At 43.3% G+C, this 17630-nt stretch overlaps 1 protein-coding gene across 2 annotated transcripts; it reads right to left on the reverse strand.

The window, feature by feature from the left end:
- Positions 1-57: 57 nt before the first annotated feature.
- si:dkey-21a6.5 (proprotein convertase subtilisin/kexin type 5) lies at positions 58-7604 on the reverse strand. 2 transcript variants are annotated; one of them, XM_056296286.1, is made up of 9 exons: positions 7427-7604; positions 6188-6361; positions 5698-5836; positions 5481-5569; positions 4826-4889; positions 3297-3385; positions 1777-1889; positions 1480-1636; positions 58-820 (listed from the first exon to the last, which is right to left on the reverse strand). In XM_056296286.1, the coding sequence occupies exons 1-9, from the start codon at positions 7479-7481 to the stop codon at positions 732-734; spliced, it is 969 nt and encodes a 322-aa protein (XP_056152261.1). In that variant the 5' UTR covers positions 7482-7604; the 3' UTR covers positions 58-731. The 2 variants fall into 2 exon arrangements, with proteins under 2 accessions (XP_056152261.1, XP_056152260.1); XM_056296285.1 differs by having other exon boundaries at positions 59-861.
- Positions 7605-17630: the final 10026 nt, after the last annotated feature.

A 17630-nucleotide genomic window follows, 5' to 3' on the forward strand; every position in this document is an offset into this window, starting at 1 on the left:
TTTTGAACTTGGATTCAACAGCCGGTTAAACATTTTTGCACAAGTTTTATTTTAAGAAGTGAGGCAATTCAAGCACAGACTCATGTTGATCGATTTTATTTATTTTTCCTTTAAAACATACAAATATAATCTTTTTTTTAAATAGAACAAGTGAAAAAAATTAAACACCAGTGGAACTACAAACAATAGAGACCCCTTCGTCAAAAACGTATAAAACACAAGGAACCAACCACAGTTCACATCTTTCTAAAACTGAGGAGCCATTCCACAAAGCACAGGAGGCACCCATAAATCTACCAAGACACGAGTGCAAATTAAATAGAACGCATCAGTACAAAGTGCTCTTTATAACAGAAGGGTCCACCAGGTTAAGGGATCACCTTTTCATCATTCCAGTATAACAGCTTTAATCCATTTACCCAAATTTTTTTTTAAAAAAAGGAACGTTTTTATCCTGCAGACAGAACATCAATAACAGTGGCAGTCAACAACAAAATGTGAGACGATTAAAATCTGCTCGTCAAGGCTCTATTTACTAAAATATGACCCCGTCTAGGATTTAGGATCAGCAGTCAGTCTTTTTTGATCAAATCCTTCTGTCCATGGTTGAGTCACTATTGCAGTCTTAGACTTTAGCTGGTCTTGTTTTACAAGGTACCAAACATTAAGAAACAATTAGGTGCAGACTGCCCTTCAGCAGTGTTCACCAGCCAGCGTACACAGGTTCTGCATCACAGGGAATTCCATAGTAGCGACCCTGAGGTCGCTCTTTGTGTAGCAATGGAGTTTGAGCTATGGACAGCTCCCCATCGGTGAATTTCTTTCGACGGAGCACCAGCAGAATGACAAAGAGTAAGGCCACTGGGGAAAGACAAAGAAAAACCCCAAAGAACTTTTTTTTTAAATAAGTATCTATAGTAGGCTCGTAAAGGACTGAAAAATACTTACTTCATACATAAGTATAGTTTGTATTTCAAAATGTAAGTCCGCATTTTTCATTTTGCATATTTTCTAATTCCATTTAATAAAGTAAGGTGAGGTTCTGGATACGAGTCCCCGTTATATTATCAGCTTTCCACTAACAATAGTCCATAATTTCATCCCTAAAGGGATTTGAACAATTGAAACATCTTATACAGACAGCACATACACTATGAGGAAAACAGTTTTGCATGTAATCAGTTCATAAAAATTAGGATCCTTTCAGCTTCAAGCTAGCCATGTTAAAACAGAATCAGTCAGAGCAAGCATAACTGGATCTTCATAGCCTTTAACTTCAACACTAAAGATATGCTATTAATAAAATAATTCCACTGAGTATGCACTATTGACAACCTATATCTGAGATCATATTTAACGTCATGTTGGCCAAGTTAAACAACAAAACGAATAGAAAAGTCATACTTTTATCAGAGGTATATAATGTCCACATTGCTGCATTAAAGAATTTGTTAAATTTTCCCTAAAATTAATACTCACCCCCTCCTCCAATGACTAGTAGTGCAATCGTGACAGGGGCCAATTCACAAGTCTCCCCTGATTTGCGGAAGAAGGTCTCCATGCAGTAGCCTGGTGCTGTGCTGCCCTCTGGACAGAAAGCATCACTGGGACACTTGATGGGGTTCACATCTGGACTCTATTGGGGAACACTCGCTGTCACCAAACTTATGAAGGAACATTTAAAGCGCCATGGGTTCACCAGCTACAGGATAAACATTTCTGATCCCACAGGAGACAAATTGTCCTTGGGTGGGTGGGTGGGGTAATAGCACTCACAGGGCAATAGTGATTCTCGGGGCAGACATCACAGCTTTCCTGGCCCCAACGGATCTGGTAGAAGCCCCTGTTGCAGATCTGACACATGCTCTGATGGGAGGCCTTATGCATGCCTATCAGAAAGAAAATATTATTTGTTTGGTATTATCCCTGTTTCCTAATGTCATTACGGTGGATAGTAGTACTCACAAAAAACAGCAAGCTCAATGTAAACTACACTCACCGGGCCACTTTATTAGGCACACCTCTGCAACTGCTCGTTAACGCAAATTTCTAATCAGCCAATCACATGGCAGCAACTCAATGCATTTAGGCATGTAGACATGGTCAAGACGATCTGCTGCAGTTCAAACCGAACATCAGAATGGGGGAGAAAGGTGATTTAAGTGACTTTGAACGTGGCATGGTTGTTGATGCCAGACGGGCTGGTCTGAGTATTTCAGAAACTGCTGATCTACTGGGATTTTCACGCACAACCATCTCTAGGGTTTACAGAGAATGGTCCGAAAAAGAGAAAATATCCAGTGAGCGGCAGTTCTGTGGGCGAAAATGCCTTGTTGATGCCAGAGGTCAGAGGAGAATGGCCAGACTGGTTCGAGCTGATAGAAAGGCAACAGTAACTCAAATAACCACTCATTACAACCGAGGTATGCAGAAGAGCATCTCTGAACGCACAACACGTCGAACCTTGAGGCAGATGGGCTACAGCAGCAGAAGACCACACCGGGTGCCACTCCTGTCAGCTAAGAACAGGAAACTGAGGCTACAATTCGCACAGGCTCACCAAAATTGGACAATAGAAGATTGGAAAAACGTTGCCTGGTCTGATGAGTCTCGATTTCTGCTGCGACATTCGGATGGTAGGGTCAGAATTTGGCGTCAACAACATGAAAGCATGGATCCATCCTGCCTTGTATCAACGGTTCAGGCTGGTGGTGGTGGTGTAATGGTGCGGGGGATATTTTCTTGGCACACTTTGGGCCCCTTAGTACCAATTGAGCATCGTGTCAACGCCACAGCCTACCTGAGTATTGTTGCTGACCATGTCCATCCCTTTATGACCACAGTGTTCCCATCTTCTGATGGCTACTTCCAGCAGGATAACGCGCCATGTCATAAAGCTCGAATCATCTCAGACTGGTTTCTTGAACATGACAATGAGTTCACTGTACTCAAATGGCCTCCACAGTCACCAGATCTCAATCCAATAGAGCACCTTTGGGATGTGGTGGACCGGGAGATTCGCATCATGGATGTGCAGCCGACAAATCTGCAGCAACTGCGTGATGCTATCATGTCAATATGGACCAAACTCTCTGAGGAATGTTTCCAGTACCTTGTTGAATCTATGCCACGAAGGATTAAGGCAGTTCTGAAGGCAAAAGGGGGTCCAACCCGGTACTAGCAAGGTGTACCTAATAAAGTGGCCAGTGAGTGTATATGTAGTAACATTGTAAAATATTAAACTCATACATTTTAGAGGATAATTCTAAGATTTATCGTAACTTCATTTCCCTAACCTGGCCGACAAGGTGTGCATTCTTTGGCGGCGGCATGAAGGGACTCTGTGCCCACAGGACAGATGTGGCACTGGGCACAGCTAGAGGAGCTGTCGAAGAGAAGCATGCTAATGACTGGAAATTGACAAAGACCGGCTGATTTCAAAGTTGCCATTACCAAATGAGGGGACTGTAGAGCATTTTCTCGCCCGTGAACTTATTTGGTGCGACTCAGTCATTGGCGCAGATTAGTTTCACAGTGGTTATAGACAAATAAGCCACACATGCTTTGTAAAAAAGGCCGTGAATGTCTGCCACTTATCTGAGGAAGATGTCGATCCTCTATGGGCAACCCTGCAAAAACCTTTCATTACATTTTTCACTTTGCAAGCAGGATGGTACGCTCCGTCAAAAAAGGTTGAATACTACATTTTGCATTAGCTAAATTATTGGCAATGTTAACCAAGGCATGCAGTAAGTAATTTGGACATTGACATCAAACCAAAAGCCATATAAAATGGCCATGATGAACAGAAAAATACACTTAGAGCAAGAAAAATCAGTGGAAAAAAAAACAAAAATCAATGAAAAGTATCCCAACAAGCAATTTGAAGGATAGATTCAAATTTTTTGAAACAGGGCCTCATTGTAAGGTTGTCGGACATCATTTAGCACTGTCCAGACAAAAACATCACCGATCGCACCAGTAATGAGAAATTTAATGGATCGTCTTGGTGGGCTTCAACACAGCCCAACGAGGGCAATTATTGAATCCTTCAAAAACTGTGATATATCTCCTTTTTCAAAAAAATTTGTTCTTCATTCATTTTGTTTACCCAGAATATGTTTTCAATAAGATCACATACATTTTGATTTGGTACTACTTATTGCAGTGGACACAGTCCATCCCAATTATCTATAAACTTCTACACTTGTGAGACCAGGAAGTTCTGTAGTATTAGCTACAGCTTCATGTTTTCATAATACACCAACACAGACGTCAGCAAGGAAAATAAATGTGAGGAGTCATTTTAACAGGATAGCAATGTAACTATTTTGTCAGTGGAATATATTGAGATATGTACTCTGAACTTCCCATTTTTGAAAATTAGATATGTCACAATTATATATCATGATACTACATGATATATTATTGTGATATATATCATGTATCATGATATATAATTGTGATTGTGTGGCGGACACTAGGAGCTATGCCTCTCACCCAGCAGGGCTGTGAGCTGGGGGCGTGGTTTACGTTCCCGGACTCTCTGGTGCAAGGTTGTTCCTGTTTGAGTTTGGTTTTGGAGCTCAGGAATAAAGTTCAAACTCGCCTTCGTCTCCTGTGTTTTTCCTCATCCTGCCACAATATATCTAATTATAATTGTGATATGTCTAAAAGGTACCGCCGAGAGATGGGGACATGTGATGTAAGAGCTTTAGAAAAGCAAGTGAGCAAACACAGGTGGTTATCAAAGGTCCATCTGTGTGACCTATGGATCTCAGCACACAAACACCGACAGACACGGTGGAACTTCAAGGCAACTTACTTGCAAAATGTTCCTTTTGTGCATGGATTACATGATGTGGAATTCTGCTGTGATGAAAAAAACCCTGGAAATAGCAAACATATTTCAACTCAATGCTTTTCAACACTTTTCCCATTTTCTCAGTCACACTCAATCATCTGTGTAATCTGAGCAGGCACTCAAGTGTCTTTTGACCCATTATTTTTTTAGTTTAAAAAGAGTCATATTATTATGAGAGTTATATTATCCAACATAGAATTATATTATTGTGAGAGCTGTTTTTGTTGTTGATGCCTTACAGAACAACTTTAATTATTGTATGATTTTAATTTCCCCAAATTACACATTTCCCGCAAACTGTGATCGCTTCAGTTACAATTCAAAGTGCATTTAATTACTAAAGTTTGAACTGTATGATTAAAGACTGTCTAATTTAACCAGATTACTATCACAAGTTAGATGAAAGCTGGGATGTATGTAGAACATATTACCATGACATTAGGACAGCAAAGAGACAATTACAGAAATAGTCTGCTTCCATGATGTCTCACAGTGTAGGGACATAAAGAATTTACTAATTTCACAGAGAAATATCTACAAAATTATCAAATGTAGCTTTTATCTTTGTGATAATTAATCATTGTTGGTTAACATGGACACAGCTCAATTAGTTTACCAGGGGAGCAACTTCTGCAGGTGTCTGCCCCGGTCTCATTGCTGAAGGATCCAGGAGGGCATGAATTGCACACAGGGCTTCCAGCGAAACTGCGGGTATGAGAAGTAAGGATGAAACAGGTAGTCACTGAATTAACTAGTCAAACACATGCTCCTTAGAGACAAAAAGATATCCTTGACTAAAGCAGATGGTCAAAGTAGGATGAACACAAGCTTACTTTATATAGAAACCCCGACTGCATGGCAGACACTGTTGCTGTCCAGCCAGGGGCTGGAAGAATCCTCTTGGACATGGGACACAGTCCTCAGCAAACAGGCAAAACCCTAGGTCAGGACAGCATGAGCACAGCAAAGTGCCTGGGGAAAACCAAAGAACCATACTTTAACAACCACCTTAATTTTATTTGATACAGCTGTGGAGTCATGGGGTCCAACAGGTCAAACATTCCCCTCAGTTGAAATCAGATGTGAATGGAGTTCCACTCACGGCATAATACTGCAACTTAAATCCTTCAGCCTATATCTGCGTTACATTATTATAACTAGAAACGGTTGGGCATTACAATTTAAAAGTGGATCAAAGAGGCCAATTCATGTCAAATACAGTGTGACAAACGACAAATGTGTGTGTGAAATGGGTGATTAATATTTAGTGGGAAACATCCACTGCCCTATCACATTCAGACCTAGCCCGCTGTCCAGACTCACTGTTGTCGTAGTACGATCCAGGGACACAGGCCTCACAGGAGGAAATGTTGAGTGCAGAGCAGCCGGGGGTTGTGGTGCCGGGGATAAATGAAGTTGCTGTCACATCAGTCACAATCTCACCGACTGTGGTGTTCATCACAGCAGGAGCAAGTGTGGTCTGGCTTATCACCATGCCTACAAGAAAAATTCAAGATGTTGCAACATATACAATGAAAAGAGGACTGACGCAGGAAGGTGCGTGTAAGAATGTCATCTAAAATGCAAACACAACCTTTTCTTTCACAGCAGACCTAAATGAATACGATCGAGTGACCCACTTGACAAAATAGCCATCAGGGGATTTTACAGGCAGCCATTCCCTTGAAAAGGTGAAGTGTCACTGGCCTTGAAGAGTACACTGTTACCTGATTTCATATTGTCAATCCAATGAACAATAGAAGGCATGGTTAAAAGAACGAATACCCAAATAGAAAACATGAAATGAAACTTCCTCAAACTCGTGAGACATTGTCACCGTGACATTCAGTGGTATGTCATGTATTTCATCTCTTCCACTAATTTACTGCACCCGGCCTGGTAGTGAGCTGAGGGGGTTAAGTACAGGCATACCTATCAACACAACAGAAACCATATTGTGATGGTAATCACATTAGCCCCATGCTTAACTGCTTTGTTGAATAAGAGCCATCCTCTTGAAGAAATGCAATTATTCGGGGAGTGGGTCATATGATTTCTCGAGTTCAGTCTGCAAATACTTCTGCCTTAGACTGTTGGACATAATCCTCGATTTAACTGGCAAATCTTTGTTTATAAAACCGACCCCCCCTCCCTCCCCCTTCTCAAATTTACACAGTGAAGTTCCCACATTTTAGGGTTTATTTGAATGCAAATCTGTCTTGTGAGGGCAGCTCTCAAAAAAAAAGAAAAGAAAAGAAAAGAAGTACAAAACAAAGTACAACACCTAGAGTTAATTCAATGAAAGAAGCTCGGATTCGTGAGCGGACAAAAAGACCTACTTTTCCTTATATGATCGTGCTGGTTGTCTTAAGGTTGCTGACAAAAAAAACTTGAAATCAACTTGAGACAAATCAACGGACCTGGGATCGCAGGTACCATTTGTCAACAGAAAGATCATCAAATGTATTTCATGCAGTAATTTGTTGTTTTCCCCCCATTGGTTACTTGTCAGACTTCCCACTTCTCGCGTGCCTTTTAAACAGATCGATAGATTCAGCTTACCTAGAAGACAAGCGGTGGCGATTATGGCAGGCAGCAGTCCCCCACAACGCTCCATGCTCCGGCTGTTTGAAATACTACCACGCAACTATTTCATAGGCGTTCATCCCTGACGGAGTGGTCAGACTGCTTTTCGTTTAGACAGAGGTTGTCTGTGGATCTCGGCTTGGTTGAGGGTCAGTCTCTCGTCACTGTCATATGACAAAATACACATCATGTGATTTTACTTAAGCGCGCACTGGGCCAACGGAGTCTGGCGCTGACTCGTTGGTCTGTTCACCAAACGGCCTCTGGGGGCGCTAGTGTCCGTTCACCGGCCAGAGCCGCTTAGTTGGCGGAAATAAAAGTCAAGCCAACGTTAAGGCCCACACTAATGTCTTTGGACGTTTCAAGCTCGTTTACCACAAATTGATTATACTATACACATTACTTCAGATTAATGTAAAGTATTTGTAATAGGGGAGAACCGGGTCGAAAGCAACACTTTTTAGATAAACGTCATTATAAAAGATAACGTTACAGACAGAAACTAATTTTCCTTGTGATTAACAACTGACATGTGTTCTATCAAAACCAGGTACTATTTTGTACAAGTGTGGAACGACTTCCATATAATGTTACTTTGAACGGAAGTTGCGTATTGTTACTTTCAATACCGTCAGTCGGAGTGAAATTGGGTCAAAAGTAACGGCATAAACTTGAATTGTTTATATTATTATTGTTTTTATCAAACATGTTTGACAATGTCATTGTTAATATGTAATTGTAACCATATTATGTCCTTTATATTAACAAAAATATTAAATCTAATAGGCTCCAGCATCCCCGCCACCGTGAGAGCAGGCTAAGCGGTTCAGATAATGGATGGATGGATGGATGGATGGATGGATGGATGGATGGATGGATGGGCCTAACAATCAATGATGCATTAACAGTTAACAGTTTGCAGCATTACTAACAAATTCTCTCTTTTTAAAACTCTGACATGCCAAACTTCAGGATGTGTCAAAATACTAAATAATCTGTCAAATTATAATGACTATGACACGTGAAACAATAAACACAACTTGTCATTCAAAAAGTTTACCGCTCGAATGATTTTACTCACCATGATTGAAAACTCCACGAAGCGTATTTCATATATGACGTGAATTATAATATCGTTTTATTTCTGGTATGTAAATTGTGAGAAAGGATTGCTGACTTATGACTCTCGTCCTTTTTGGCCGCTGTACACTGGTACACTTGACCGCAGTGGGGGTGTGCGCTTTATGGAAAAAAGTAACGTCTATGTCACCTCCCGGGCTCCGTAGTAATGTGAGCTCCTGGCTACAGGTGCTGACAGCTGAGTAGCATTATTAGGGGTCCAAGCAGCGAAGCTGGTGGAACCCTATTGTATTTGTTAGGATTATTATTTTTCTCCGCTAAAAGTGTGTGAGGCTCAGCAACCGTAAGTCCTAGACCAACCAACTTTGGTACGTGGATTCCTATGGCCCCCCACTACTCAGGCACCACAAATCACCTATGTCAGCCAGATGGTGGCGCTATAACAAAGGGTCATGCGTAATTCCCACACCATAAGTCAGATCAACACAAAACTGCACAGACCTATGCATCTGAATGTGCTCTACAACTTTGTTATCGGGACCACATATGTCAGCCATATAGTTTGCCCGCCATTTTGACTTGTATTAGTTTGGGCGCGGTTTCTCAGCTAAAAGTGTCTGAGGCTCAGCCACCATAAGTCCTAGACCAACCAAATTTGGTAGGTGGATTCATACGGCCCCCACTACTCTGGCACTACAAATCACCCATGTCAGCCAGATGGTGGCGCTATAACAAAGGGTCATGCTTAAAAGGCCATAACTCCCACAGCATAAGTCAGATCAACACAAAACTTAATCGACCCATGCATCTCAATGTGCTCAACAACTTTACTATTGAGACCACCTATGTCAGTCATATAGTTTGCCCGCTATTTTGACTTATTTGGTGTGGAAGCGCTGCAGCTCTACATACCACACGCCAGGACACCTGGGTATAACGACATACTTTTTCTTTTTACGACAGTCGGCTAGGACGCAAGAAATCAGACACCGTCTGGTCCAGTTTTGGAAACTGGCACATGTTTCTGAAGCAATGGAAGTGTAACGACATTTAAAAAAATTACGGTAATCATCTAGGACATAGGCGACCCAAGTAATCCGACATCTCAAAAACCGCTTGATCAAAAAATCTGAAATTTGGTATACTTATACTTGGACCCATTTGGCTACATTGCCTAAAGTGCTGACTGGCTGGATTACCAAAATGGCTGCCAAACAGCCAATCAAAATTCAGTAGCTAATATCTGCTAGTGTGAATGGCCAATCTTCGTGAAACTTGATAGGCTTATTCTTTGTGGCACATATAAGCCATGTACCAAATATGAAACAGATCGGACACATGGTGGCTGCAATACTGCTTGGACCCCATTAATCGCCGCTTGCAGCTATATTTTATTTATTTTTTTGTTTTTTTGTTTTTGGCTCTGTGCAGTTCACTCATATGAGCGTGACAGAATTACACTGTAGGAATCGTTAAGGACATTCGTCTGTCACCCATCCATCCATCCATTATCTTAACCGCTTATCCTGCTCTCATGGTCGCGGGGATGCTGGAGCCTATCCCAGCAGTTATTGGGCGGCAGGCGGGGAGAAATCCTGGACAGGCCGCCAGGCCATCACAGGCCCCCTGCCAGGCCATCACAGGCCCCCTGCCAGGCCATCACAGGCCCCCTGCCAGGCCATCACAGGCCCCCTGCCAGGCCATCACAGGTCCCCCCCACCACCACCACCAACACACACACACACACACACACACACACACACACACACACACACACACACACACACACACACACACACACACACACACACACACACACTCCTAGAGACAATTTAGTATGGACGCAGACACGGGGAGAACATGCAAACTCCACACAGAGGACGACACAGGATGACCCACCAAGGTTGGACTACCCCGGGGGCTCGAACCCAGGACCTTCTTGCTGTGAGGCGACCGCGCTAACCACTGCGCCACCGTGCCGCCCACCCATACACCCCCCCCCCACCTCCAAAAAATAAAATAAAATTATGAAGCCCAAAAAATGGCGGAAATGGCCACTGGCAGAAATGGGTTTCCATAATTTATATTCAGATACCCTGTGACGTCATTGTGTTTTAGCACCGCCATTTTTGTGTCCGGGTCACAGCTGCACAGCCACTACTGCCAGAGTAGACTAGTTGTGATTATAAAATCTCTAGACTAGACACAAAAAAAGTTCATACAATGTGCCCGGGATATGTTGTGCTGTTGGCTGTAACAACAGTCGTCAGAGAAACCCCGGACTATAATTTTATTCAATCCCAAAGGAGCTTCGTCTAGTCAGAAAGGCACGAACTGAGGAAGCCTCTTGGATGAGAGGCGAAACGTCTTCACGGATATATACCAAGTACAGTTGCACTTGATTCAACTCCTTTGGATAACCATGACCTGGATGAATGAGAACATTCACAGAAAATCCCGAAGGAGCTAGATCGGCGGAATAAATGGCTGGCTTCAATCAGAAGGGACCACTACTGGCAGCCAACTTCTAACTCCAGATTACAGTGCATTCGGAAAGTATTCAGACCCCTTCACTTTCCCCACATTTTGTTATGTTACAGCCTTATTCCAAAATCGATTAAATTCCTTTTTTTCTCATGAATCTACATACAATACCCCATAATGACAAAGCGAAAATGGTTTTGTAGAAATTTTTGCAAATGTATTAAAAATAAAAAACAGAAATATTGCATGTGCGTAAGTATTCACACCCTTTACTCAGTACTTGGTTGAGGCACCCTTGGCAGCAATTACAGCCTCAAGTCTTCTTGGGTATGAAGCTACAAGCTTGACACACCTACATTCACCGGCCACTTTATTAGGCACACCTGTCCAACTGCTCGTTAACGCAAATTTCTAATCAGCCAATCACATGGCAGCAACTCAATGCATTTAGGCATATAGACATGGTTAAGACGATCTGCTGCAGTTCAAACCGAGCATCAGAATGGGGAAGAAAGGTGATTTAAGTGACTTTGAACGTGGCATGGTTGTTGGTGCCAGACGGGCTGGTCTGAGTATTTCAGAAACTGCTGACCTACTGGGATTTTCATGCACAACCATCTCTAGGGTTTACAGAGAATGGTCCGAAAAAGAGAAAATATCCAGTGAGTGGCAGTTCTGTGGGCGAAAATGCCTTGTTGATGCCTGAGGTCAGAGGAGAATGGCCAGACTGGTTCGAGCTGACAGAAAGGCAACAGTAACTCAAATAACCACTCATTACAACCGAGGTATGCAGAAGAGCATCTCTGAACGCACAACATGCCGAACCTTGAGGCAGATGGGCTACAGCAGCAGAAGACCACACCGGGTGCCACTCCTGTCAGCTAAGAACAGGAAACTGAGGCTACAATTCGCACAGGCTCACCAAAATTGGACAATAGAAGATTGGAAAAACGTTGCCTGGTCTGATGAGTCTCGATTTCTGCTGCGACATTCGGATGGTAGGGTCAGAATTTGGCATCAACAACATGAAAGCATGGATCCATCCTGCCTTGTATCAACGGTTCAGGCTGGTGGTGGTGGTGTAATGGTGTGGGGGATATTTTCTTGGCACACTTTGGGCCCCTTAGTACCAATTGAGCATCGTGTCAACGCCACAGCCTACCTGAGTATTGTTGCTGACCATGTCCATCCCTTTATGACCACAGTGTTCCCATCTTCTGATGGCTACTTCCAGCAGGATAACGCGCCATGTCATAAAGCTCGAATCATCTCAGACTGGTTTCTTGAACATGACAATGAGTTCACTGTACTCAAATGGCCTCCACAGTCACCAGATCTCAATCCAATAGAGCACCTTTGGGATGTGGTGGACCGGGAGATTCGCATCATGGATGTGCAGCCGACAAATCTGCAGCAACTGCGTGATGCTATCATGTCAATATGGACCAAACTCTCTGAGGAATGTTTCCAGTACCTTGTTGAATCTATGCCACGAAGGATTAAGGCAGTTCTGAAGGCAAAAGGGGGTCCAACCCGGTACTAGCAAGGTATACCTAATAAAGTGGCCAGTGAGTGTATATTTGGGGTCTTTCTCCCATTCTTCTCTGCAGAGCCTCTCGAGCTCTGTAAGGTTAGATGGGGAGTGTCGCTGCACAGCTATTTTCAGGTCTTTCCAGAGATGTTCAAGTCTGGGCTCTGGCTGGGCCACTCAAGGACATTCACAGACTTGTCCCGAAGCCACTCCTTCATTGTCTTGGCTGTGTGCTTAGGGTCGTTGTCGTGTTGAAAGGTAAACCTTCGCCCCAGTCTGAGGTCCTGAGCGCTCTGGAGCAGGTTTTCATCAAGGATCTCTCTGTACTTTGCTCCATTCATCTTTCCCTCGATCCTGACTAGTCTCCCAGTTCCTGCCACTGAAAAACATCCACACAGCATGATGCTGCCACCACCATGCTTCACTGTAGGGATGGTATTAGCAAGGTGATGAGAGGTGCCTGGTTTCCTCAAGACATGACGTTTGGCATTCAGGCCAGGTCAATCTTGGTTTCATCAAACCAGAGAATCTTGTTTCTCGTGGTCTGAGAGTTCTTTAGGTGCTTTCTGGCAAACTCCAAGCGGGCTGTCATGTGCCTTTTACTGAGCAGAGGCTTCCGTCTGGCCACTCTACCATAAAGGCCTGATTGGTGGAGAGCTGCAGAGATGGTTGTCCTTCTGGAAGGTTTTCCCATCTCCACAGAGGAACGCTGGAGCTCTGTCAGAGTGACCATCAGGTTCTTGGTCACCTCCCTGACCAAGGCCCTTCTCCCCCAATTGCTCAGTTTGGCTGGGCGGCCAGCTCTAGGAAGAGTCCTGGTGGATCCAAGCTTCTTCAATTTACGAATGATGGAGACCACTGTGCTCTTCGGGACCTTCAAAGCTGTAGAATTTTTTTTGTACCCTTCCCCTGATCTGTGCCTCAATACAATCCTGTTTCAGAGGTCCACAGACAATTCCTTTGACTTCATTGCTTGGTTTCTGCTCTGACATGCACTGTCAACAGTGGGACCTTATATAGACAGGTGTGTGCCTTTCCAAACCATGTCCAATCAATTGAATTTACTTGAGGTGGACTCCAATCAAGATGTAGAAACATCTCAAGGATGATCAGTGGAAACAGGATGAACCTGAGCTCAATTTTGATTGTCATAGCAAAGGGTGTGAATACTTATGTACATGCAATATTTCAGTTTTTTATTTTTAATAAATTTGCAAAAAATTCTACAAAACCTTTTTCACTTTGTCATTATGGGGTATTGTATGTAGATTGATGAGGGGAAAAAAAGAATTTAATCCATTTTGGAATAAGGCTGTAACATAACAAAATGTGGGGAAAGTGAAGGGGTGTGAATACTTTCCGGATGCACTGTATGCAGTCAACACGTTGTCACCGGTAAGTTACGTTTGCCTTTAACCTAGCTAATTATTATTTATATCTTTTAGCTCCCTTTGCCAGGAAAACGCTTACAGCAGTATCATAACCTTTCTGTCAGGATTTCTGAAAGCTAGTCCAAGACTGACTCTCTTTCATAGCTTTCTGTTAACACTGATGAGAATGAGGCTCAATTTACCTCTACATTTTTTGTCTGTTTATTTCGTATGTCTAAGACAAGTGTTGCCAGAATATTTAATAGTACACTAGATGTCATGTATGTTAGACTGTCACCACTTATATTTTGGCCATCAAAAGAACAAATTTAGGTCAGTCTGCCCATCTGTTTCAGGGATAACTATAGCAACTGCACTTCTATCATTGACTGTTTTGAAATATTAATAGAGAAGCCAAAGAACTTGAGAGCTCGTGCACAGACAGTACAAGCATCACAACACTGTAAAATACCTGATATCCATAACACCACAGGGTGTTATATCCTTTGTGTGAAATGGCTGGGGTGGACGCACAAACGACAAGTACATCACAGAAAACTGGATATCTTGAGGAATTGTCACCAGAAGATGTCATTCTTGCAGATAGAGGCTTCAATGTCAAAGATATGGTTGGCCTGTATTGTGCACAGTTGAAAATATCAGCATTCACCAAAGGCAAACAGCAGTTGCATCCACTGGAACTAGAAGCAACAAGGGGACTGGCTGCCATCAGGATCCATGTGGAAAGAGTCATCGTCCTGGTCAGCAACAAGTACACCTTCCTTCAGACCACCATCCCACTGTCTCTCTGCCAAGCAGCCACTCAAGGACAACCTACCTCCCTTGACAAGATGGTAACAGTTTGCTGTGCTCTTTGTAATATTTGCCCATCTGTGGTCCCCACAGAATAGACAGACAGTAGCTGCATGTAAAATGTAAAACCGATACATCTTGCACTTTCTTGTCTCTTATTTTGACTGGATAAAGTCAATCCTTCCATATACATCTGAAGATTGTTGTGTTGTTATTCACTGAGAGCCACGAAACCGGAGTCAAATTCCATGTGAGTGCCAACCTACATGGCCAATAAACATTATTCTGATTCTGAACTCTTCAGATCTGGACGATTCACACAAGTCACCCAAATTGACGTGAACAAAGCAACATTCGCCGAAAAGCAAGTTGTTTGCATCCCCGGTAATAAAGAAGGTAGATCAATGGGGTGCTTCATCCGTATCACACATCATTTCATGGTAATGGAGCAGTAAAATTAAACATTTAAAGGTTTGTCGGTTGATAGGACTTGTACGCAGTTTTTTCAATGCCCAATACCTAGCATTTATAAATTTAACACCGCTTTCACTGGAGATGTAAAGGTGTTTGAATAAACAACTTAAAATTCAAGATCATGTTCTGCCACATTGCTGGTTGATTGATATTCTCTGATGGAGAGACTGATGGAAAAGTGCAGTCCATAGAGGAGCAGAGACATCAGTAAAGTAATTTTCATATTAGACATTTGACACACAAAATAAGCTCTGTACATGATTATGGGGTCCGAACGAATCTATGGTGGGTTTAGTTTGACATCAATATCTCATACCGTTTATCAGTTTTACAAATTTAAAGGTCTGTAAATTGTTTATCACAAGGCTATACCCCCCTCCCAAAAAAAGACTCTGTGACATGATTGTGGGGTCAGACTGAATCATATGACTTGTTTGACTTAATTACCTCATATGGTTCAAATGTTTTCTGCATTTGAAATCCGAATAACTTGCAAATTTCAATATCAAAATGACTGTAATGAACTAGAGTAAATAGGACTGTCGAAAAGGCCCTCTCTAGCGGCGACACTCTCACCGTAACGTTCCCCCCCCCCTCTCTCTCCCCACCAGAACTCTGCCTCACTTTACATGGGCTTTGGGCAAATCAGAACTGAGCTAGGTTTGCCCCCGGTTTTCACCAAAAGTAGTATGAAGTCTGCCACACATCAGACGCTTTCCTGGATTAAGGACTTTACCGTGTACTAATGGTTATCTGGTGTCGAGTGCGTCTAGCACAAAACCACTGAGTCATCAGACTGTTGTACAAGGATTGTGGTTGTAGTGGTGGCAATAAAGACGGAAAAAATGAAGACATCTGCGTGATTCTGATCTATCACCTGCAGCGGGTTCTCCTTGACTAAATCCAGCACATAGTGCTAAATCTAGCACCCCGTTTATTGTAAAGTGACTTTGAGTGTTAGGAAAGCGCTAAATAAGCTTAAACTACAACTTCCCCACAAAGTGGTCCTTCGAGCCGGATACTAGAACCTACCACAGTTCGAGGTGTCTACCTCAGCAGATAAGGAGCTTGGTACACATGTCAGGAGGCAAACATCACTCCCTGGATTCTTTAAGGATTACATCTTATCTGATACACCAAGTCGACCAGCGCCACCACACACCACACCACCTACTTCATCTCATCCACAACAAGAGGAAGAGAGTGAAGGAAGTTCATCTGGCTCTCGCTCTGCTTCCCCTGTCATTCAAGAGTGCTGCAGCCCTTCACTGTGGGAAACAACTGATAAATGGGACTCTTCCACCGACAACTGGAAGAAGGAGTGCCAAGGAACAAGAGTCTTTTAGCATCAGTGCAACAACTCAGACTACAGAACGAAGAGCTCAGAGCTCAAAGTAGACACGGTGATCCCCGTGCTGGCCACCAGCGTCAGCAAAATAATACAGCTGAGTCAGAGCCCCTCCATGGGGGAGGGGGGGGGTCCAGCCCCGGGGAGATGCCATGCCAAGGCTTAAGTCATACATTCCCCCACAGGAGGTGGAGGCAACATTGCAAAGGGAGACACGTCACCCCATTTTGTCAGCCAGGCATCCTGGCCATGACCTGGAACGTGGACATCATCCAGAGTCATATCACCGCCTTTCAGTACGAGATGATTACTTGACTCAACACACTCGTAATGCAAGAAAGTATGACACATTCCCATGTAGAGGGTCCTACAATGATTATTACTCCAAGTCAGTACTCATTGCGCCCCACTCAAGACCCACCAATCGCAGGTACAGAGATGAACAACACGACATTCCAGAGAGAACAGTCATCTAGCTGGGCACTACCATTCTCCAGAGAGACCTGCCACTTCCAGAAAGCGCCATTATTCTCCAGAATGTCTCTGTCACCAGACCGAAAGCAGTCAAGCTCAACATCATCTTGGCTACCCTGCTGGAGGTGATTATTTGCCGGAGGGGCGTAGATATACGTATACCTGAGCACCATCTCTTTAGACGTGAACTCTTGAGTCCACCTGGTGGTCAGGAACGGACATATTGGGGACCTGCTCCAACCATCCCGATTTCATCCACCCTAATCCAAGAGAGTTTGCCAGACTGAGGATTGCTCTGGGCAATATCCTGCCTCAAGGTGCCACAGAATGCTTTAAATTCCAAATATTAGTCGATCATCTGAGGCTCGAAGAAGTTCTGCTCATTGCTGACTCTTACAGCAATTCTCAATACACCTTCACTGACACCATGGTGGCCTTGGATCAGCAATATGGGCAGCCACATCAGCTGGCTCTTCAGCGTATTGCAGAGCTTATGGATGGCCCCAACATAAACAGTGGCGACATCAAGTCATTCAGAATGTTTGTCCTGCGCATAAGATCTCTGGTCAGCATGTTGGAGCAGCTGGGGAGCAAAGGAAGAGTGGA

This window comes from Lampris incognitus, chromosome 16, assembly GCF_029633865.1.
Source record: "Lampris incognitus isolate fLamInc1 chromosome 16, fLamInc1.hap2, whole genome shotgun sequence".
In the NCBI taxonomy this organism is placed as follows: Eukaryota; Metazoa; Chordata; class Actinopteri; order Lampriformes; family Lampridae; genus Lampris; species Lampris incognitus.